The sequence below is a fragment of the Telopea speciosissima genome, chromosome 2 (genome assembly GCF_018873765.1).
Source record: "Telopea speciosissima isolate NSW1024214 ecotype Mountain lineage chromosome 2, Tspe_v1, whole genome shotgun sequence".
Lineage (NCBI taxonomy): Eukaryota > Viridiplantae > Streptophyta > Magnoliopsida > Proteales > Proteaceae > Telopea > Telopea speciosissima.
This window is the reverse complement of record NC_057917.1, coordinates 61499429-61522042: the sequence shown is the minus strand read 5'-3', so window position 1 is coordinate 61522042 and position 22614 is coordinate 61499429. Positions and strand designations below refer to the sequence as shown.

At 40.1% G+C, this 22614-nt stretch overlaps 1 protein-coding gene and 1 pseudogene across 1 annotated transcript; both read right to left on the bottom strand.

Moving 5' to 3' along the window:
- Positions 1-5159: 5159 nt before the first annotated feature.
- On the bottom strand, positions 5160-6503 carry LOC122650959 (annotated as a pseudogene).
- Positions 6504-7177: 674 nt separating this feature from the next.
- LOC122651572 (topless-related protein 4-like) lies at positions 7178-18454 on the bottom strand. The gene is made up of 27 exons (XM_043845012.1): positions 18299-18454; positions 18172-18206; positions 17955-18081; positions 17642-17821; positions 17345-17458; positions 17071-17229; positions 16785-16956; positions 16569-16687; positions 15920-16040; positions 15602-15770; positions 15269-15378; positions 15096-15165; positions 14849-14922; positions 14570-14665; positions 14396-14491; positions 14121-14248; positions 13753-13987; positions 13476-13640; positions 13304-13403; positions 13001-13140; positions 10854-10964; positions 10593-10772; positions 10388-10516; positions 10189-10284; positions 8828-9016; positions 7840-8009; positions 7178-7751 (listed from the first exon to the last, which is right to left on the bottom strand). The coding sequence occupies exons 3-27, from the start codon at positions 18032-18034 to the stop codon at positions 7550-7552; spliced, it is 3405 nt and encodes a 1134-aa protein (XP_043700947.1). The 5' UTR covers positions 18035-18081; positions 18172-18206; positions 18299-18454; the 3' UTR covers positions 7178-7549.
- Between the last annotated feature and the right edge of the window lie 4160 nt (positions 18455-22614).

The window sequence follows — 22614 nt, the reverse complement described above, 5'->3', positions numbered from 1 at the left end:
ATTCCAGTAAATTACATACTGTTCTCTTCCTTGGATTTGCGTCGCCGGAAATGGAGATGGAGAGAAAATCTGAAACCGGGTTTGGGGATTGATGAGAGTGATTGTGAATTTACATTTTTAGACCCTACAGGTAATTGGCAGGTCACCTTCTAAAAGCTAAAAATGTCTGTTTACAAAGTTTGCTGGGTTACAAACAGACGATTTTTGTTTACGTCTGTTTTTTTTTCTATTATTGTCATAACCTCTATCAAATCTATGTAGCTGATCTCATTTTGTCGAGATAAGGTTATTGTTGTTGTTGTTGTTGTTGTTGTTGTTGTTGTTGTTGCTGATCAAAACTAACAAATAGATAACTATTGATTTCAGGTTTTAATTTTTATATGACAAACAAGAATCTGGCTTGATATATGAAAAAAGAAAAACAAAAATTCAGATCGAACGATCATTTGATATCCCTAATTCAAGAATACAGAATCAGACATGAAATTAACCTCCATTTAGATTCGAATTAGAACTCAGTTTAAACCCTAAAAATTTTTAAAAAAATAAAAAAAAAAAAAAGAGCAAATATTTCTTAAATTTATGATTTTTTAGGGTTTTCTATTATTGGATATCTTGCTAGAGGAAGTGAGATCCATTGATTTTCTGTTATTTACCTGATAAAAAAAGAGAGCTCAAAAATCAAAATAAAGATCAAACATGGAACCAAGATGATTCGAAAAAAGAAAAAAGAGTTTCAAAAATCAATCGAACTCGATTGATTCTGATTCAAATAGAACGATTCACTCGATCCAATTCCCTATTCTTCAAACCATAGGTTAAACCTATCACGATAATCACTAGTGGTTAATTAGGGGTTTTTTTTTTTGGTAGAAGTGGTTAATTAGTGGTTACGCATAGGATGAGGGAAGATTACTGGATTAGTAATAGTATTTATTTAGCTAAAGGTTGGAAAAGGTCGGTTGGATTAGGTGTATAAGGTCCCCCATTATTATTAATAATGGCGAGAGACGTAGAGAGTAGGTACAGTGGTAAAGAGAACGCGGACCGAAATCACTGTGTACTAAAGCAATTAAATGCAGTGAGGTGACCTAGTCGAACATAATCATTCTCTCTGTTCCACCTTCGGCTTTGGAAAGTCTACGTGTTCTCAGACCCCTGAGAGTAAGTTTTTTTTATGATGACCCCTTGAGCGTAAGTTTATTTATGGAAAAATTACATGATTAGCTACTTTTGAGTTTTCATTTATAAAACTGTCCACTCTATGTTTGAGTTAACAAAAATAGACAAAAACAAGTTAAGATTTACAAAACTGGACAAAATAGTATCTCTCCCTCCCACACTTACTTTTTTAGATATTTTTACCTCTATCATTGCCTTCTCGCCCAGGTATCCTTCGTTCCTGCAATCCTACCCTTGTCCCAGCCATCGCCATTCTTTGCTACCCCATGTAACAGAGGAAAAAAAAACAGAGATTTTTTCAAAGGAGAACTGTCGTGGAAGGAAGGAGAGTCACTATTTTGTCTAATTTTGTAAAACTAAACTTGTTTTTGTCTATTTTTGTTAACTCAAACATAGGATGGACAGTTTTGTAAATGAAAATCCAAAAGTAGCTAATCAGGCAATTTTCCCTTTATTTATCCTTATCCCATCCGGGACATCGGTCTAGGATTGATGGTTGGGACCATTGGTGGTAGTGGTGCTTGGAGTACGTTGGTCTCGAGTTCGAGACCCCTCCTTCCCTATCGCCTGCAATTCTCTGTGGGCTCCTCCTCCCCTATCGTCTATATTTCTTGATCAATGTAGGTGGTGAGTAGGAGTGTCAACTGATCGAGCTTGGTCGGGCCTAGCTGAGCCTCACCAATCTTGCAGACTGCACTGTGTTCGACCGTTTAAGCATTCAGGCCGGGCATGGACGAGCTCAAGCTATAATCGAATACTTAAATTGGGATGGATCCTGGTATTTGAGACGGATTTGTATCGATACCGGTACCAAAGGTGCCAATCCCAATACCGTCCTGTTAAGTAAAAGGGATCAAACCTAGGTCACAGTCCCGATTATCAACGGGATGAGACGATATCAGTTCTTAAACGGTTCTACAAAAAAAGGAGTACTTTAATGTTTCCATTATTAGAAAGCAACTTAAAACACGAAACTGAGATAAATCTCATGGTTTTACTTCAAACTTCTTAAATTCATATGTAAAAGTTTCTCAAAATGATGTCTAAAAATTAATGAGAACCAAATAAACAAGCCCATATATGACCTTAGTGCCATCACAAAACAAGTTTACAGAAATAGAATTTAAGGCCCATTAGTTGAATCTTTTATAAGAGAAAATACCACTAAAATACATCAAACTACAGCCATAAAACTTCAATACAAGAACATGAAATATAACCTTTGACAGGGTACTAATAATTTTGGTACGTACTGGTATTTTGGTACTAGTACCACTGGGAATCCTATCTCAAAACTATCTCATCCCATTTATTATGCAGTACCAAAATCACATCCCAATACCATCTTGTTTATTAATGGAATGGTTCGGTACCAGGTTTTAACGGGACAGTTCTGGTTCTGGGGCCAAATTAACACCCTTACAATGAGTCCAATTCCTCCTTCCACTACTCTTTTACTAACCCACATGGACATGACAAGGACTTTAGAGTCTAACACCATAACTAAATGTAATAATAACATAAAGATAACTACTAACCCAATGAAATAACAACATAAAGATAACTACTAACCCAATGACGGATTTTCATCCTCTCAAGTCACTTAAGCATCCAACCGTCATCCCAACACCTGAGAGGATAAAAAGATGTCACTGCCCATGCTTCTACGATTGAATTCTTAAGTGTGGTGCACGGCGACCTTGCACCACACTTGAGAAGATAAATTTCCTCCATTATCGAGGATTGTGAATGCGAGGTGAGATCACCTTTTCTGATCAGCGGCAAAGCCCTCTTGGCGAGAGCAGGAGCAGAGGCGGCCTGGGAGACAGGAGGAGAAGTCTGCTGGCGGAGTGATTAGCCGGTGGTGTTGTTTCATCATAGGAATCATTGGGAGTGGCAGTGGATGGAGGGATTGCCTAGGAGGAGGATACAACTGCAACGGTCGGGGTAATTGAGATGGTGTTAGGAGGAAGAGTATGGTGTGACAACAGATCTTTATCCCCTCAATTTGCTTACCCCTCAATTTCCTCAATTCCATCTAATAGGAGGGTGGAAATGATCACCCTACCCCCTGCCTGGAATGGGGTCCACCTCACTCTATTAGAGGGACTTGAGAAAATTGACGGGCAAGCAAATTGAGGTGATATTTTTCCGTGTGACAATGCTTCACAGCTATCGTTCTTTCTTTGCAACTCTCTATCTCTCTTCCAAAAAAGAAAATTTATTATCAAAACTCCCGTTATCGGCCCCACGAAGAGATTTGCATTGTTGTGGTGCGAGAAAATTGTCTTCCCCGCTCTGATTTCAAATTTGAAACAAGGGAAACCCTGGATAACATTTAGGCTTATGAACCCAGTGAACCTGTAATTCACTTCATAATTGAGTACCCAGAAGTAGAAGATACCATCCACAGATACCATTAGGAGATTTCATAAAAACACTTCTCTAGCTTTAGGGGTGCAAGTTTGGCCCTGTTGGCCTGAAGCCACTTTGGCCCACTCTGAGTAGGGGTGTCAATGGATCGGGTTGGGCCGGGCCTGCCTTAAACCCTAACCCAACCCTAGAGGCCTTAACCTAAACCCTGACCCGACCCGACCCTGCCAGGGTTTTCTTGACCCGACCCGACCCTGATTGTCCCTGTTAGGGTCGAGCAGGGTCGGTTGGCCCTGATTGACCCTGACCCTGACCCTGACCCTGACCTTGATTTTGTCTGTAATCCCATGTGCCTTTAGGGCTTTTTTTGTCTTTTACTTTTTAATTTTTTTATCAGGCTATATATATAAATAAATATTAGACCAAAATATATATATATATATATATATATATATATATATATATATATATATATATATGCAATATTATATACTTATAATTAATACAAGGTCGGGTTGGGCCGGGCCGGGCTAAGCCCGGGATCTAAACCCTAACCCGACCCGACCCTGCCAGGCCCAGACTATAACTAAACCCAAACCCGCCCTCAGGGTTGAAAAATCAGGGTCGGGTCCGGGCCGGGCTCAGGGCAGGTTTGGGCGGGTTCGGGCCAGCCAAACTTTATTGACACACCTAACGCTGAGCCCGAACAGGGCCTGGGCTGAGATAACTTAGCCCTAAAGGTGGGTCAAGATTAAAAATTGCTCGCCTTGAGTTAGGGCCGAACTGGGTCCGGATTGAGGCCAAGATTGAATCCGGCCTGACCCTGTTTTAAATTATATTATAAAATATATATTATTATAATATACATTATAAACTTTAAACATCTCACACATTTTGTTATAATAATATATTATATATATAAAAATAATAAATAATAATATATTTTATTATAATATTATTTTATGTAAAATTAATAATTTACTCCCACGCCTAGCCCATCGCATGCATCTCCCTTCCCGGATTCGGCTCGGATAGTGCTATATCTGCATCCTCATTCGATTAGCTTTCGGACGGATTCGGATAGTACTAAACGGATACGGACACGAATACGGATCCGATATTTTTTCTGTTTACATATAAATATAACTTTTTGGATAGCTATAGCCTATCCGTATTCGTATCCGTTTAGCTTTCGAACATATTCGAATAGTGCTAAATGGATACGGACATGAATACGAAAACGGATTTCGGCGATTCATTTACATCCCTACTCCCCATGATCAGGGTCAATTAGGGTCAGCCCAGCCTGACCTTGAGGGCAGATTAGGGTTGGAATTTTTAAACCCCGCCTCGAGCCAGGCCTGGGCTAGCTTAGGGGACTCAGGGTTGGGCTGGAGTTTTACAAAGCCCGAACCAACCCGACACTATTGCAACCCTACCTAGCTTCCTTCCCTGAATCCCCTCAAATACAAGTAATTGGACAATCAAGACCAAAATAAGTAATCAATCAGGATTTTCTCTCTTAAAGACTCCTATCAAACATAATTCGAAGGACGTATAGCAAATAGTTGTGACAAACATTCTGAAGTACAAATTGTAAAGATATGTACAACCACATACATGGGATGGATACACACGACATATCTCTCAAGTCTCTAATGATGCGAGCGAGACTCTTATCATTCGAAGGATGTCTGTAAGGGAGACGATCCCTACGAGCAAACCTTGTTTGTCCACAACCCATACTCGTTGTACATGTCCATTCACAGCCTTTTCAATCACTTTCCCCAGGCTCGCCTCAGGGAAGCAAGTCACTTGACTTGCTAAGTGACTTGCTTCTCTCGACGAATGTGAAGCATCGACTCTCGCTGTTGATACTTTCTCGGTGAACTCCATGACATCAAGCGGCAGCCATGACTGCAGCAAAGAGATGGGACATTCTCTAAACAGTTGCAGAGAACGTCCCTATGAGCTTCCTGCCCTTCCCCTGCACGAAATGGATTGATTGATTATAAACATTTTAGAAAGGAATACATACAGGTTACAACATAAAATTATATATATACACACGTCTATAAGTTGTTTATGATCTTCTTGGGGGTCTTGAGAGGCTTCAACAATGGGGACAGCCTGCAGAGAAGCAGTGGTCATGCATTTAATGGTATCAATGGCTTTGGTGTGATTGGTGACACCAAAAACATATAAGGCAATCGCTCCCAATTCCCCAACAGGGCGAGACAGAATCTCCTTCATCTCAGTTGCGTTTGTAGTAAAGAAACGCAAGACATCCATCTGGGTGAGCATCCCGTAACTGGTTGCTGACTCTGCGAATTCCACTCCAGAGATGTTCTCCACATGGCCCTCCACTGGAACCAGAGCTCGATGAATGCCTCTGCAAAACACTTCCATACAATCTAGAAGACTGCACAGTGCACACGATATCACGAGTTGGGCCAAGAAAGAACAGAGGTAGAAGAAGAAGGAATTAAATAATCAAAAGGGTTATTGGGTCATTCGATTTCATGCCTGGTATTAGGGTTTAGGGTCCAGAGGCAGAGACTTTCAAGGGAGTGGCCGATGATGGAAGAGACAGGGACCGACATGCGCTTGTTCAAATCGAAGCTTTGATCTGAGTCGGCGTTGGGGATTTGTTCAGCGATGTGGGCGAGGATGTCCAGCATGGTGACCATGCCGATAAAATGCTTACGGACGGCACCAGTGTTCTTATCAGACTCCATGATCATTGACCCACCGGCACCGATACATTGGCCAGCCGGCGCCGCCACAGGGACCGCCGAGACTCGGTTGGCCACCAAAGCGTTCATGGTGTCTGCCAAGGAGGCCGTGTAGGGAACCTCCACTAGTCTCCTCTTCTCCAACATCAGATTCTGCACCTTCTTCTCCCTCAACCACTGAGCTTCGCTAATGGCTTCTCGGTGGCTTCCCATCATCACTTTTTTTTTGGGTAAAATTGCTGGTATAGTGTAACACATTGACGATTCTGAGTACCAAGAGAAGAAGGGGGGCCGAGATAAGCATGTAAACAGGATAACTGGGGCTAAAGTGCTAAACCCCAGACGTCGGTCTAGGTATTATTTTAGTGATTTAATCTTACAGTGTTGTAGTACGTGTCAGAAGCTATCCTTTTCATGGCAACTCTACTCTGCCACCTTGGCGATAACCCTAACATGTTGTTATCAGAAAAAAAAAGATAAGCCCAACAAGCAAGAGAGTCGTCGTATATGACCTGTTACTCTCAACCGCAAGGCTCAAGCCAACTCCAATGAAAGGAAACAGTTCTGCCATTTTCGAGACACATGGAGCTCCTCTCTGCTCAATGCAAATTTGTAATATGAGGGCACGTCTCATACTCCATTTTGGGATCAGGTTTGTTTCTCCCTCATCCTCTAATGATTAGATGATACGTGGCAGAGAGAGAGATCGGATCAGAATCAGTGGAAATCTGCAGATTCAATTGAGTTAAACCAAATTTCTGTTGAGTCGAACCGGCTCCAGACTGAGTACGACCGATTCCAAGAGGATTCAAATTAGAATTGTATCAAAATCAAGGTAAAGTAAAAGAAAGTATAAGGAAGGTAACAATGCAAGTATAACTTATGAGTGTTGAGAAAAAATGAATAACAATAATAATAATAATAATAATAACCAAATTACCTATTCAAATACAAGAGAAAAAAGGGAACCCTAGAAGGAGCAATCCATTGTTTCACTCCAAACCCTGATTGGTAGTTTGAATGGCAAATTTCCAGTTTCAAACACCAAATCCTCAACCTCCCCTGCCTGCCTGCCTGACCTACCCTTGAAAACATTTACATCAAATTGATCATAGTTTCTACACTAAACATTCTTGTCATATGTATCCTACATTCTACCATACCTACATCCTGCAGGTTCCCCATAAACACAAAATGGGGAAACACAGATTGGTGAGATAATTCAAGCTGTCATTGGTCAATATCATTAGCCTTCTCCGTTACCTTGACTGTCGATCTGAACCAACAATAGCAGAGGCAATACTACTAGGCCCTGCACCATTTTCTGCTGGTGGCATGGTTCCCCATTTTCCTTCTGCTTCTAGTGGCTCTAGAACATGGACTCCCCCATCTGTAAGTCCTAATGCAAACTGATTTGGTTCTGAAGGATGAGCCGCAACAACAAGTGGATACGCCCTCGAGCTGTTAAATAACACCATTACATGATATTAGTACCAAGGAAATAAAGGATAGGCATATGTTCATGTAGTGATCAGCAGGGATGACATACCTGCTGGGGTTAGAAGGCAAATAGGCAGAGGGACTGATCCGACACCTCAATCTGAGTGTTGTGGAAGCAAAAATCCCCACACTTCCATCTTCAAAGCTGGCATATATTGATTGGCTATCACAGGAATATGTAGCATGTGTGACAAGACCACCTGGTTCTTGGGAAATCGACTGGTGGAAAACAAAATTCAATAATCTGATACATGAATATCTCTATTTTTTTAAAAAACACATACACAAAAAAAGAAGAAAGAAAAATTGCTATTCCTACATGACATGACTTTGTAAGCCAACCCCTCATTTTTTGCTTTTCTTCTTTTCTTTTTTTTTTTTTGGGGGGGGGGGGGGGGGGGGGTAAGATATGAAGATGATAATGAGTAAACCTGTCATGCAAGGGCTTAAGCCTAGTGGTTCTTTTCAGTAAACCAACCTGATCTAATGGTTGTGGAACACTAAAAGAAATTTTTTGAAGATAGACCACAAATAAAATTGGTTTTTTTTTTTATTTTTTTAATACTTTTCCCAACTCGGAGAGAGACCTTTCAAATGGGCTAAAAACAGTTAGGTGTGGTGGCACCACAAACCAACAGGTACCGATTTCCTTCCATGAAAACAAGAGTTCCAGGCCAGCAATATCGGAATTACAGCCAACTCATGGGAATGCCCCTAGGACATCATGGAAACAAGAAGGTACTCATGCACAGTAACCACGCCCAAAGGTTTTTTTTTTTTGGGGGGGGGGGGGGTGGAGGGCGAGAGACAACAGGTACATTCATTCATGCTCAAATACTTTAAGCAAACACAAGAATTTGCATGAAGGCAAATTGAATGAGCCACAATATCATCTAACACTTTATGCGTATGCCATCACATATGGATATTTCACAACGAGTGGCATCATAATGGCACAAAGTGACAAAAATATTTTAGTGCAAAAGAAACTAACATGTAAATCCTAAAGTATAAATATTAAAGTATTTGCATCATACCTGCTTAAGGCACTCAAATTTAGATACATCATATATGGCTATCTGCGTTTCATGGACAACGAGTAGGTGTATCTGATCTTGGTGAAATTGGACACGCGTCTCTGCAAGAGGAGATGGCACACGTCCTGTTGGAATCTGCAAGAATTTACTACCTTGCTTCTCCCATTTATCGGTGCTCCAAATACAAAGCTGAGGGGGGGGGGGGGAAGGAAGGATGAGAGACGAATTCCTTAAAATCCAAACCTAAATTTGCAAATTATTGCTTAATTTCTCTGATTTTCTGGTAGAATGAGACACAAGTTTGTATAAACAAAGCAAATGATTCAACAATATCTAATTGTAGAAAACCTAGGACCTGTAACCAGTAACTCTCGAGAGAAGAAAAGAGAGAAGAGAAGATGGAAATTGTAAAATACTTGAATGAATTAATTGATAGGTAAGCCCAGGGGAAATTACAAATAGACTAAACTAGGCGATATGGGACTAAAACCCACATAGCCGACATAAACTTAATAATATAAGAAGAGTAAAATTATCCCAAAAAGACCAGAATACCCCCATGGTATTCTGGATTACATATTCCAACACTAATTTTAGATTATATAACAAACTCTCAGCCCACCCACCTAAAAAAAAACAGATTCACCAGCCCACTATGACATCCAAAGTAACTCCCAAAGCACATGTGGATTTAAAGTAGACAAAATCCACTGATAATCTTTCTTTTTTCTTTCCTTACCATGGGAAGGGAGGTTGTTCATGCAATATGCTCCAAGAATGAATGCAGCACAACCTAAAGTCGGAAAGGAAACTACAAAACAGGAGTACACAAATTTCTAAGCGATGTTGTGGGTCCCAACCTCTCTGTCAACAGCACTCTCCCTCACACATGGTTAGCTTACATATATGAATACAAGTAGATAACAGTATGAGCATGCATATATAAAAAATTGGCTTTCTTTGGTGTTCTAAACATGGACCATGATAGAGGTCATTTCCTACCTTCTAGAACAACCTATTACTTAAACCTGACGAATTATGAGTATTACCTTTATTCCGGTGATCAAACAAATGAAATGCACCAACCAGGTATTCAATTTTCTTGTCCACTACAGCTTTATAGGCCGCCATGTACATAAAAATGTTTAAAATAGGGGACTTCATTTTCAGGCTGTAAAGTACCATATGGAATCCCTTGTAATACTAGCCATCAGATTTTTTCAGAGCTTCGAGGTAGAAAATAGACAAAGAAACAGTCTTTGTTTGGCTGCATGCAGTGTTCACTAGGGGCTACAAGCCCATAACTTAGCACATGCAGATAAATACATAAAACAAACTTATTAATAGCATTATTAGCAAACCTGAGCATCAGCTCCCGATGATACAAGCACATTTAGAACATGGGAGAAGGCAAGGCCGGTTATTCTCTTCTGATGACCTTTGAGCTTGCTTTTAACCTGCGGAAATTACGGAAGCAGGATGACAATACTTTCAGTTTCCAGTAATTCATAAGTATATTCAAGTCACCAAATGTAGGCATCAGCTCAAAAAGAAAATTACCTCATCAACCCGAACATTGTAGATTTGAATTGATGAATCCTCCATGCCTATGGCAATGACATTATTGTCCTGCGGATGGAAAGCAAGAAAAGTTGCTGCTGGTGGTGGGGGCATGAATGTTGTCATTGTCTGCAGTAGAGCTAAGCACTGTTAAAATCCATAATACTGGCAAGAAAGGACCAGGTATATGCAATACCAAACTCACCTTGAATGTCATCATATTGAAGAGTGAAATTTTCCCTCCTGATGCTGACATAACATAAGAATCATTCTTCGAGAGCGCAAAGCATGGAACAGCATCTTCAGGAGTGGTATTATTTATCTCATTGGTCATTAATATTCCACTTGAAGGTTGCCACAATTGTGGCGCTACACTAGCAGTTGCCTATGAAAGACAGTATTTGATTAGACCAAATTCATGGGAAATGAGACTGAAGGGGACAAAAAATAGAAAACCAACCAATACCTTCCCTGAGGAATTCCTTTCATTCTTTGACCATTTCCAAAGCTTGTGTACAGCATTTGATGATAATGCCAAGATGGCAAGTCCTGAATTAGTGTAAATCAACCTAGAAACCTGAAAAGATTGATTAAATTATTACCCATCTTATATACAATGTTATACAAACCTTAATTATCTAAAAGGAGAGAGGGATGGGCGGGAATGGAATGGTTTTAGAACATCATTGCACAAGAATAGGGCAAGCAAAACATCAAAATAAGATGGAACAATATCAATCAGAGTGGAGAGAGACATATGGGGGGGAGGGGGATGGAAAAATAATGCAAGCATTATTCTTAAACAGAACAAAAGCAGTGTTAATTTGCAGCTGCGAAATCAGTCTTGCTATTGAAAGTTGAGCCCCTCAATTGAGGATTGAATTTACAGAAAGCAGAAAGGGTGGTCTACGATCAGCAGATCAATGCAAACAATTCAAGGATGGGAGGTAAACCCCAGACTGATGAGCAACTGCAAAAGAAATAGCAGGAGCTGGATATCTTTTCACAGTAAAGGCCTGAACCAAGAAATGATAATCAGACAAGAAAACCAGGCCCAAATCAAAATTAGTTATTGAGACACGTCAAAATGAAGCTTAATAGTTCAATCCCCAGAAGAGGAATATTAATGAGACCGGAGAAAAACAGCCAATTACCATGCCCACTTTCACTTAATGGCCGGTGCTCAAAAGCAGCTATCTAAATTTTTTCCACCATGGAGGAGCACTATAAATAGATACCCACTTCTCATATAATAAATTCTCACTATTTCTTAGATTCATGGACCAAATTTTATTCAATGGGAACTTACACTCACATTTTTTTCCACCAAGAACATTTTATGAAACTCTTTGACCCCCGAATTTGGAGTATCCTACTTTCACAAATGTGCATCTAACTAAACACGTTGCAAACAAGAGATTATGAACACAACAGAGAGAAAAATGTAGTGGCTAAAGCCAGTGGGTTGGGTCAGCTTTTTCAGCCAACCTAAGCCAAAGCTAAAAACCCTACAGCTTGTCCCCAATCCAACCCCAAATGAGTCTGATTCAATTAACCATCATCATACTGTATTGGATTGACTCAGATTGGTTGGATTGGGCTTGAGCTATAGTGATAGAAGCTCAAGCTAATTTTGACAAGATCTAGATTCTGACACCAGTTTTCTCACACCCAGTGGTACACCACTACACTGAATAAAAGTTGTCTATGCACTCGCACAACACTTGCACATTAACATCATATGGAAAATAGCTCACAAGGCTGGTCCACATGCACTTCCTTGAGGGGTCAACAGAAGGTCATCCTGTCTTTGAATAGTCTTTGAATAAACTCACAATTCTCAGTTAAATAAAATCTACAGACTAAAAAGCTAGTACAACTAAATCTGAAGTTGCATTAGACCAATAGGATCAGGTTGAAACCTGACCAAGTTGCATACTAGGGATAAAAAGAGACAAAACTCCCTCCCCCCCCAACCAATATCCTGGTAGGCAGAGAGAACATGTTATAAGAATGAGAAGAGTATTATATAAAGGAACGGCAACACATGGAACATTGTAACTAATAGTTCAACTAGACCCATCATCTCCTGTTTATTCCAAGACAGGGTTCAAGCGTCCAATATATAGAGAAGTCCTTGATCCATTTGAAACCAAAATTAACTTTCATGGGTTTATCAGTAAGGAAGTACCAGTGCATAACGTGACTTACCCTACCAATAAAGAAAATTCACGAACATATACAAACATGGTGCAAACCATACAAATAGCACAGACACAATAGTTTATTTCATCTACCATGCTTATGTGAATCATTAAGTAAACTAATTAGAACACTACTTTAGCCTCTGGATGTCCCACTTCTTGAAATATAGACTCAGATATAACACATTTTATCTTTGAAACACAACAGCAGCTGCCAATGAATATCTTATTCATAATAACAAAAAAAAGTTGCACTTCCCATCAACAAAATGTCGACAGACAGATTTAGAAAATAAGTATGTTGAAAAATGAGATCTACTTGTGCCTTATGACCCAAAACCCACAGGAGATTATCGATAAAACAACTTTATTCAGTAACTCTCAAAGCTAGTACATAAGAGACCCATACCTTTGCTGCCATCAAGTTATCAGGGAGCCTCATGGAGCGGCACTGAGATGGTTCATTGATTTCAGTCAACTTCCAAATCTTAGGCTTCTCTAGAGAATCCTCTCCAACTCTGGGTGGTTTCACATCAACCATTCCATTCTAAAGAACATTGAAAGGAAGTTAATAATTGGCTGCATAAATATTGCAAAATTGCCTCAACTTATGAGCTGATTCACTAAGTACAAGTTAATAAACATTGACCAACAAATCCAAAGCTTTCTTCAAGAAGCATGCAACTATCCATATCTTATAGATATTAACTTACCATTCCAACCATTGCCATTACTGGAGTACTTCGATCTACAACACCAACATTTGCACTGGTTGTTCCTGTGGCAGGAACAAATGTGTTGATTGTAGGTGCCTGCATCGTAAATCATCTTCAGTTAACAAACAAACCCACATCTTTAAGCACAAAGTTTTTTGAATAAGTTACCTTCATGACTGAACCAGAAGCGATCCTGGTAGCATCAAATGGACGGTTTTCAAGGGCATGTAGCAACCGCAGCCCATCTGCATTTGCTAGAATTTTGATTCCATTCTCGTTTGTTGAAACAGCCAATAGTGTCCCTTCCTTATTGAATCGAATAATTGGAGATTGCTAGGACATATTAAAGATAAAATTGGTTAGAGACATGGAGTGGAACATCCTCTGTTAAAGGTAGTAACATACCACTTAGTGCATCTCCCTGTGGCTATCACTATTCACTTACAGGTAATCCACCCTCTGCATCGGTGGTTGTCAAGAGGTTGACATTGTCCATGTCCCAAAATTTGATCATAGATTCATCACCAGCAGCCAAAAACCGATTCCTAGTGGTATCAAACTGCACAATCCCCACAGTTCGCTTCCCAATACCATGATATGTCCGTTTCACAGCCCCTTCGCTTTCGTTCCATTCCACGATGTATGATTCTGAATCTTTACTTGTCCCACATGAGAATAGCCTAAGAGTTTTCCATTGGTAATGGAGACAGATGCTTCAGTTTAAGATACCATAAATTGAAGAAACCAAGCTGTCATTCAGGTGACAGAAGCAAACCAGAATAACAAAGAAAATATATGGTATCATATGTAAACCTTGTCCCATCAGCACTGTAGGCCATCCTCATACATGCATGTCCTGGTGCGTCATAGTCAACTCTCGAACCCAAGTTATCATACAACCAGGCCTTAATCTTCCCATCCAATGCTGTTGAGAAGACAAACTGAAAGAGAGAGAGAACCATTAGGACTTGAAACAATCTACACATTCCAGTAGAGACTCAGAGCAGAAAAGATTAAATGGTTAACAAAATTAGTTGTGCAGTGGAGTATGTGGCTTTGCAAGAAATGATTTCAGAGAACGATGATACCTGAATGTTTTCTTTATAATGTGGGCATACAGAATAGACAGGTGCTTCGTGACCTTCAAAAGTATAGAGCTTGGAACCATTGACTGCATCCCATACCTGCACCCACAGTGAGCTTCAATAACAGGGTCACAAGCTCAGCCCTACCATCAAAAGCCATGGTACAACAAAACAAACCTTGATAGCCTTGTCATCTCCACAAGTAATAATACACAATTGCTTGTTTGGGTGTGAAAAAGCAAGATCATTAACACCACCTACGTGAGCATCAATCTGCATAATCACATGATTTAACGATGAACTATACCATATTTATGTGACAAATATAATTACCCACAAGTAGGGAGAGGTGTGAAAGAAGGCAAAAGACAATTGTCCAATGGTATAGACCGAGTAATGAATAAAATTTTCTGAACAACCCTTGTAGATAAATACAGAACAGCTGACAGAACAAACCTCAAGGTGCTGCCGAAGGTCATCACCACCACTGTAGGAATATACATGCACTATGTGCTTTGAGTATGCAACACCTGAAGCGGAAGGGGAAAAAGGGTTGGGGGGGGGGCAGAATTAGCAATGAAAGCAAGGTTCTCTCATTTTAGAATATTTTAATGTCAAATGTTCCAGCATTCCATAAAGTTTTTAGCATATAAACATGAATATCAAATTAGTCAAACAATGGCAATCTCTCCTGCATACATACCGAAAAGAGTGCCATCAGGAGACCACATGACACGGTTGACAGACAGAGAGGTTTCTTTAGCCAGAACTCCCTATATAAATAAGAGAAGAATGTGAATCACCTCAATGGTTGGAAGTTTTAGCCATCATTAAACATAGGATTTATGATCGTAAAAGTTTATTAGGAAGACATACCTGCAGACCCACCGAACATTCGCCATTGTCCCAAAACTTAAAATTCTTAAGAGCAAGCCTTTCCCTGCTGCCAACCTCCCAGACCATGATATCACCAATGGATGTTCCAACTGAAATTTAAATCCAAGCAATAATCAAAAGATGACTATTAAGAACAGATTTTGCCAATATCCAATACCCCCCACCCAACTGAAATTTAAATCCAAGCAATAATCAAAAGATGACTATTAAGAACAGCTTTTGCCAATATCCAATACCCCCCCCCCCCCCCCAAAAAAAAAAAAAAAAAAAAAGAGAAACAGTAACAGATGCTTTCAGGCAACAAGTGCTAACCAAGAAGTAATGTCTGCTGCATTGGGTGGAAATCCATGCTCCTCACAGCAGAGCCTTGATTTAGAGTCATAACAACAGTCTTAGGCAAGTCATCTGGAGAGTATACACTCTGCACATGACTCTGGCTAGTGTACGCAACAGGCAAAATATTTACAGGCAGATTGTTAACCTACAAAGAGTATCACAACATGAAAGAGAAATGAGAAATTAAAGAATCAAAGGCTCCAAAAGAGTACTTGTAGAGGTCAAAAAGTCCAAATTGATTTTCCATGAAGAAGACAAAGAAGTACTTGAGAGCCTAAAATGAAATATGAGTACCTCATCCTGCATTCCCAGAGGTCTTGGCCTCTTTAATGCATGCTCAGAATCAGCTGTTTGATAATCCACAGCCAAGTTGTTGGTAGGAGGAGTTCTAGGACGCTTTAGGATAGCTGCTGCCATTATCAATACACAAACAAACAGGATGATTGTACCATTCAACAAATTTTGCTACAGCTAAAACAAAAAGGGGGGGGGGGGGGTTCCAACAATGTAGATCATATCAGATGAATTCAACATAACAAGCTGACAAGCACACTCAAAATAAAAATGAAATAAGCGATAAGGAATCTCAAAGACTCGGGCCTGACAAAACATATCATCAGAACTCTTCACATATCTCTTTGTTTTTTATTTGTTTTTTCTTGCATATGAACCACACAATATCTTTTCTACAAGAAAAATATATAGTTTGCTAATATGATATCAAATTCACATCTATTTTTGCACACATTTTTTTATATTGAATATTATATCTCAATAACATCAAATTAGCAACACAAGGGATGTGCCAACATGTTGAGTTGTGGAGAGAAAAAATGACTGGAAACTTCAGATAGGTGTGACTCAAATCACATGATTAGAATCACATCAAACAGCAGCTTCAGGAAGAGAGTTCACAATGAACAACTTTCTACAATATTTACCTGCACTATTAGGAGCAGTTAAGCCTATTGCCCCAGCAGAAACTGGAGGATGGGGTACAGGGGATGGACTAGCCATCCATGCAATAGAAGATGGATGAGGTGTTGGTGCGGCTGGAAACGGCTGAAAAAATTAACACCAAGTCAGATTTCATGAAGACAAAGAATTTAGTCTCTGAGTCTCTCATACGAAACATAAGCTGTTCCTTAATTTCACTTACACCATGAGCACCCAGTTGTGGGAAACCTCCTGCCTTAGGAATGGACGCCATAATTGGGGCAGGGGATGGAACCCGAGCCCCATTTGGTTGTCCACAAGTATGATCCACAAAGAGAGTCTTTATGTCGGGGTTAGGCCTTGGATTCTTGCAAAGCTGGTGTTGCCAATTTAAACTGTAAAGAGGTACAAAGAAGGCAGGAAGAACAACCATCATCTCAACTATCAGGGAGAACTCAACTCAACTAATAGATGAGAGACAACAACATAAATCCTGCACTAACAATTACCTCTGATTGATTAAGGTCCTTAACCTTGAGTTTTTCAGGCTGGGAAACTGAAGCTTATCACGGAAAAGAGGATTTGCCTCAATCAACTTTTTGAGTTCAGCAAGCATTATACCCCTAGCAGACTTGGTATCTCCATACTTAGAAAGCTGCTCATTCTCCCTGTAGGTAAGACATTTCGCCTATGAACTCGAAGAGAAACAAAACAACAGGTTCTACTTGTACTTAAGTCACACTAAAGAAAACAGGAACTTAACGGTGTAATGCTTTTCCACACCTGAAGTTCTCTAATGTGAGAAGCTGCGTTATTTCCTTGAAAAGGTCTTCATTAAAAGCCGAGAACACTTTCAAGTCCTTCACAAGAATCTCTACTGCTTTAGAACGATCATGCCTTCAAAAAATTAATAAAAGAGAGAATCATTATCCCTCAAAATTTTATTTTTTTTTAAAAAGTGCAGACCAAAAATAGGAAGGGGAAATTTAAACCCCCAAAAAAACCCCATTAAAACGAATATATAACAAATAAATAACTTAAACAAGAAAAGAAAACCATTTCAAGCCATCCACCACCTACTTGTCTAGGGCTTCAAGGTATTTCTGCTTCCGGATCTCGAAAAAGATCTTCATCGAGTATCTGTTATCATCCACCTTCGTGAATCCAGAGAGATACCTCTCGACGTCGTCCCATTCCCCGTTTGTCACGGCATCCTCAAAATACTTCATATTGAAGAAAAACCCAGACTCCTGCTCCAACCTGATGAGAGAAGAGAACAAACCAACGCAATTCATTAAAAATGATCCCAAATTCTAAGCAAGAAGACTGCAGAGACATTAGAATACAAACTTTAAGGGAAGAAAAACCAAAATCACGGAATACCCATCCTTACTTGTGAACAGTTTCCTTGAATTTTTCTTCATCAAGAAACTGGAGTATCAAAAATACCAGTTCTCTGCTAAGAGAAGACATGTTCGTCTCCTCCAAGATGAACCGAAACCGCCTGACAAATTAAAGCCCTTCCGGATCGATGAAACTCGAGTGAGAACCGACTCCAACAACAAAAGCTTCAGAGAAAAAACTAATCGAAATAGGGTTTTAACTCCCACCAATTCAGTTCTCAGAGAATGATTAAACCAGAATTCTGCAACAATAAATAAATTATTAAAAAATATGAGAAAAAAAAATTAAAAGCAAAATAGAAAGTCGAAAAAACAAACGAGAACGTCCGTGTACCTCTCCTTCGATTGATTGAGAGAGAGAAAAAGAGCAGATCGGACCAAGAACTGCAGAAGACGATAACAATGACAAAGACGACGTTTTAATAGTCTTTTCTTCTCTCTCTAAAGACTTTTCCTTTTCTCTCTCTACAAAAACGGAATTGGGAGATGTGAAACACCAAAACAGTGTGTCAGAAAGAGATTAAATACCCCAAACCGAAAGCGAGATGGCAGTATTGAAAAAGTGATAAGCTCGTTCACCTATGATAAGCGCCTTTACATTTCAATAAAAGTTTGATAAGCTGAATGACCGATAAGAGCATTGTCTTATAAGGGTGTTATTCAAATCGCCGGAGATTAGGTTATCCGGCGAGATTCGCGGGTACTTCGAGGAGAAGCTACCGGGTGTTCTTTTTCTGAACTCAACCTTTTACCCAAAAAAAGCCCCGTGTGACCTGACCACTTTTCTAGGAGGAGCATTTATTCCATGCGTTTAACCTGTATCATACTCGGTGTAGCGTATCCCACACCTCCATCACGGAATTGAGTTTGAATATTGACGGTGTTACAGAGACTGTCTTGTCATGAGCAGGTTCTGACAACTGATTCCGATTTGACGTAACCTAGTTTTTAAGTTTCTGAAAAAGGTCACCATCACCTTTCGTATTTTGATAGAATTTCTGACCTTGGGCATCGAATGGTTTAGAACGGATCTAGGTATTTGCAGTTGGACGTCGTACAGAAGGGGAAGTAATGTAATAAAACAGCTCGCGATATACGAGAATGATTTTGGAGGAAAAAGAGACAGAAAGGAAAGTTGAGGAAAATGGATGGGGAATGGAGGAGAGAGGACGGCTTGGTAGTGAGAGTAGTAGAGCTCACGTAAGGTCGTGAGGAATGACTTCACGAGTTTTGTGGGTCCCAGGTGTCGTCTTCGTCTGACGCCTCGGTGTTTCCTTATAATTCTTGGAAAGTTATTTCTTTTTAGAGCAATGTTACAGTGGAGACTACCTACATCACAAGACATAAGTCCCTCTCTCCAGTGGGTCCCACTTCATAGATAGCTTGCTTTTGACACTTTCGTTATCTTTACCGTAAGCTTTCCCTGTTTGTTTCCACCAAGTCCAAATTCCCTCTTATTTAGACACGTGTTTAAATAAGGGCGTTTTCGGTAATTCACTCGAATCCGAAGCGTTTAAGTTGGTCGCATGTTTTTTTTTTTTTTTTTTTTATAAGTTAAAAAGGGAGCTTTTAGTATTAAGGTAAATAGTAACAGATTACATTCTTAAATAAGCCTTCCCATTGGCATTATTCCGAATTAAACCATAAAGCGCCGCTGCTGGTAGGTCACCCAAACTAAAATCGATAACCTGGTCAGCATATGTAAACCCAGCCAGGTAATCAGCACAACAATTAACCTCCCTAACATGGTAAATAAAAGTGCAACTTTGGAATGAATCACGCAGATCACGAATTTCCTCCACTAACCACAGAACAGCCCAAGGGACCTTGTAAGCACCAACAATCATCTGCACAGCTACCTGAGAGTCCGACCGAACTTGTATCTGAGGCAACCTGTAAAGCTTAGCTCTCTGCAAACCACTTCGAATTGCATATAATTCCACACAGACAATGTTAGTCTCTGCTATACCACCTGCTAGCGCAAATACCGGCTGCCCCAAGTAATTCCTTCCAATAGCTCCATAACCACCTGCTCCATTCTTCACTGATCCATCGCAGTTAACAAGCCACCCATCTAACTGGAGGTATAGGCCAAGAGTACGTGCCATGAACCCGATTGAAGTACAAAAGATATTGGAATGCCCCACTTTCCAAAAAAGTCCCTATTCCTGCCGGTATCATCAATCTTCATAGCAGGACCAGAAAACTTACCCCTTACATCACGTTGAATGCGAAGCAAAACAGCAGCAGCCGAACATTGTCGCCCATGGCATTCCTTTCCTGCCAAATACGATAAACAGTGGAAGTAAAACTAAACTTCCGCACTGAGTCTAACAAGGAGTTCCCCTTAAAGTGAGCAATCAGCCAATCAACCTCATCCCTCCAAGAGTTCAGCGGGCCCCTATCAAAGCCATTAAGGCTTAACACACCACACCAGACTGAAGAAGCAAAAGCACAACTGACTAACAGATGGTCAGAAGTCTCAGTTGCACAACCACATAAATAACAGGTAGCATCACCCCCAACCCCCCAACCAGCAAGCATACTCCTCGTTGGTAATCTGCCCCATATAGCCACCTAACAAACAAAAGAGAACCTCGGCTGTGAGTGAGTAAACCACACTAAATCATGCCAACTCACCCTATCTCCACGACAACGAACAACTTCCCATGCTGTTCTTATACTGAACCTCCCATCCGAGGTTGGAGACCAAACAACCAAGTCACTCTGAATTCTCTTGTGAATCTTTGTTGATCGGATTTCCTCCCATCTTTCAACTAGTGCAATGTCCTGAGTTGGGTTAACCCAAACTTGATCAATGCCCAATACACGATCAACACACTCAAATGGTTGTCGACCAAGCGCATCCGCAATCAACATACCTGGCTAAGCAATGGGCCCATTCGGCAGCCAGGGATCATACCATAGCAGGGTGTCTTTCCTTGAGTGAATGAGCTTCCGAGTACAGCCTGCTGCAAAACACCTTGTCTTCAATATCTCACGAAAAGAGAGTGAGCATTGACATGGTTGAGGCAATGACCAAATCGAATGCTTCTTCAACTACTTTTGACTAATAAACAAAGACCAGCAATTTTCTTCACTAGTGGCAATCGTCCAAACATGACGCATCAATGCATCCGTATTCCAATCACGGATACGCCGCAAGCCAAGTCCCCCCTCTTCCTTCGGCCGACAAACAGCACTCCAAGCTACCTTATGCTTCCCCGTTTCATTATTCCCTTTCCACAAGTATCTTGCCATCAATCTTTCTAATACTTCAACTGTGTATTGTGGAAGACGAAAAACACTCACCCAATTACTTATACACCCCATTACAACAGATCTAAGAAGTGCCAACCTACCCGCAAAGGAAAGTACTCTAGCACTCCATGAAGGAATCCTTCGCTCCACTTTAGCAATTAGCTGTTGGAAATCACTAGCCTTTGGACCTTGAGTTGCAAGTGGAACACCCAGGTATTAAACTTAATAGGGAGACACCCTTCACACATATTCAACGTCCCCTCAAATCAGCCCTTGATCGCCACATCACAATTGGCAAAGAACAAAGAGGACTTCCCATGATTTATAAAAAGCCCAGAAAAATCATCAAGCAATTTCGACAAAGTCACAGCATTGGATGAACTTGCTTTCCCAAAAATAAAGAGGTCATCCGCAAAACAGACTGAAGTCAATTTAGGCTTTTCACAAAATTGGTGATACTGAAAAGTGCCCGCCTCAGCCATCGTAGTCAAAGAGTCCGTAAACATTTGCAACACAATATTAAACAAAAATGGGGATATCGGACACCCCTACCCCTTTCGCAATCCTCGATCTGCTGAAAACATTGGGGATCGGAAACCATTGAGGGTAACAACATAACTTGGATTAATTATACAATTCGAAACCCAAGTTATGAAGAAGGGTGGAAAATTTAACTGAATGAATAAATGTTGGATTTTTAATTGTATTTAAAATTAAGATGTGTTAGAGGGTTATGCCTTTCCTTATAGACACCTAAATAGCCAATAGGTGTCTATTGGAAGACTTGTTTGAGTGGTTAACAAACAAGCCTTATGGGAAAAGACATGAGTTGGGACATATCTCTTGGAGACATCCCTTAGGGGTGTCTCTTCCTCTCCTATATAAAGAGAGGAGGTCTTGCTCATTCTCTAACAATTATTTTTGAAATACATTTTTTCTGTCCCACCGTAGTCGGTCAGTGTCGATGAATTAGTGAATATAGCCTTTGGACGCCCTTTGTAATCACATTTGGAACTGCAACCTATGTGATTAGAGAGTTGTTTTATCTTGGGGGTATAGATGCATGGTCAACCCAGATTGCAGAATTGGGGCATCTAAAAACCTTAAGGAGAGCATCGTTTGATGCGACTCAACTCTACCATTTATTTGTTCAGGTTACACAAGAGGACGTGTATTGTTGATGCGGTGCGATACTATTGCCATACCAATCAGATAAATCTTGTATTTACTATTTGTTTATTGTATTTCTAGTCTTATACTTACTGCCCATGATATTTTACTCTTACAATCTTAAGGTTTTTAAGATGGGTATAAGACTGTAGAATTGCTTGATTACTTGCAATTCTGGTTTTCTATTTGAATCTCTATTATATACACTGAACACGGAAA

Bases quoted from the DNA above. Each gene is read 5' to 3' on its own strand.
- LOC122651572 (XM_043845012.1), bottom strand. From the start codon at position 18,034: ATGTCTTCTCTTAGCAGAGAACTGGTATTTTTGATACTCCAGTTTCTT. The intron at 17,230-17,344 runs GTGTGGAAAAGC...TCTTACCTACAG, and splicing joins CTCACATTAGAGAACTTCAG to GGAGAATGAGCAGCTTTCTA. The intron at 14,249-14,395 runs GTATCATCGTTC...TCTCTCTTTCAG, and splicing joins ATTATAAAGAAAACATTCAG to TTTGTCTTCTCAACAGCATT.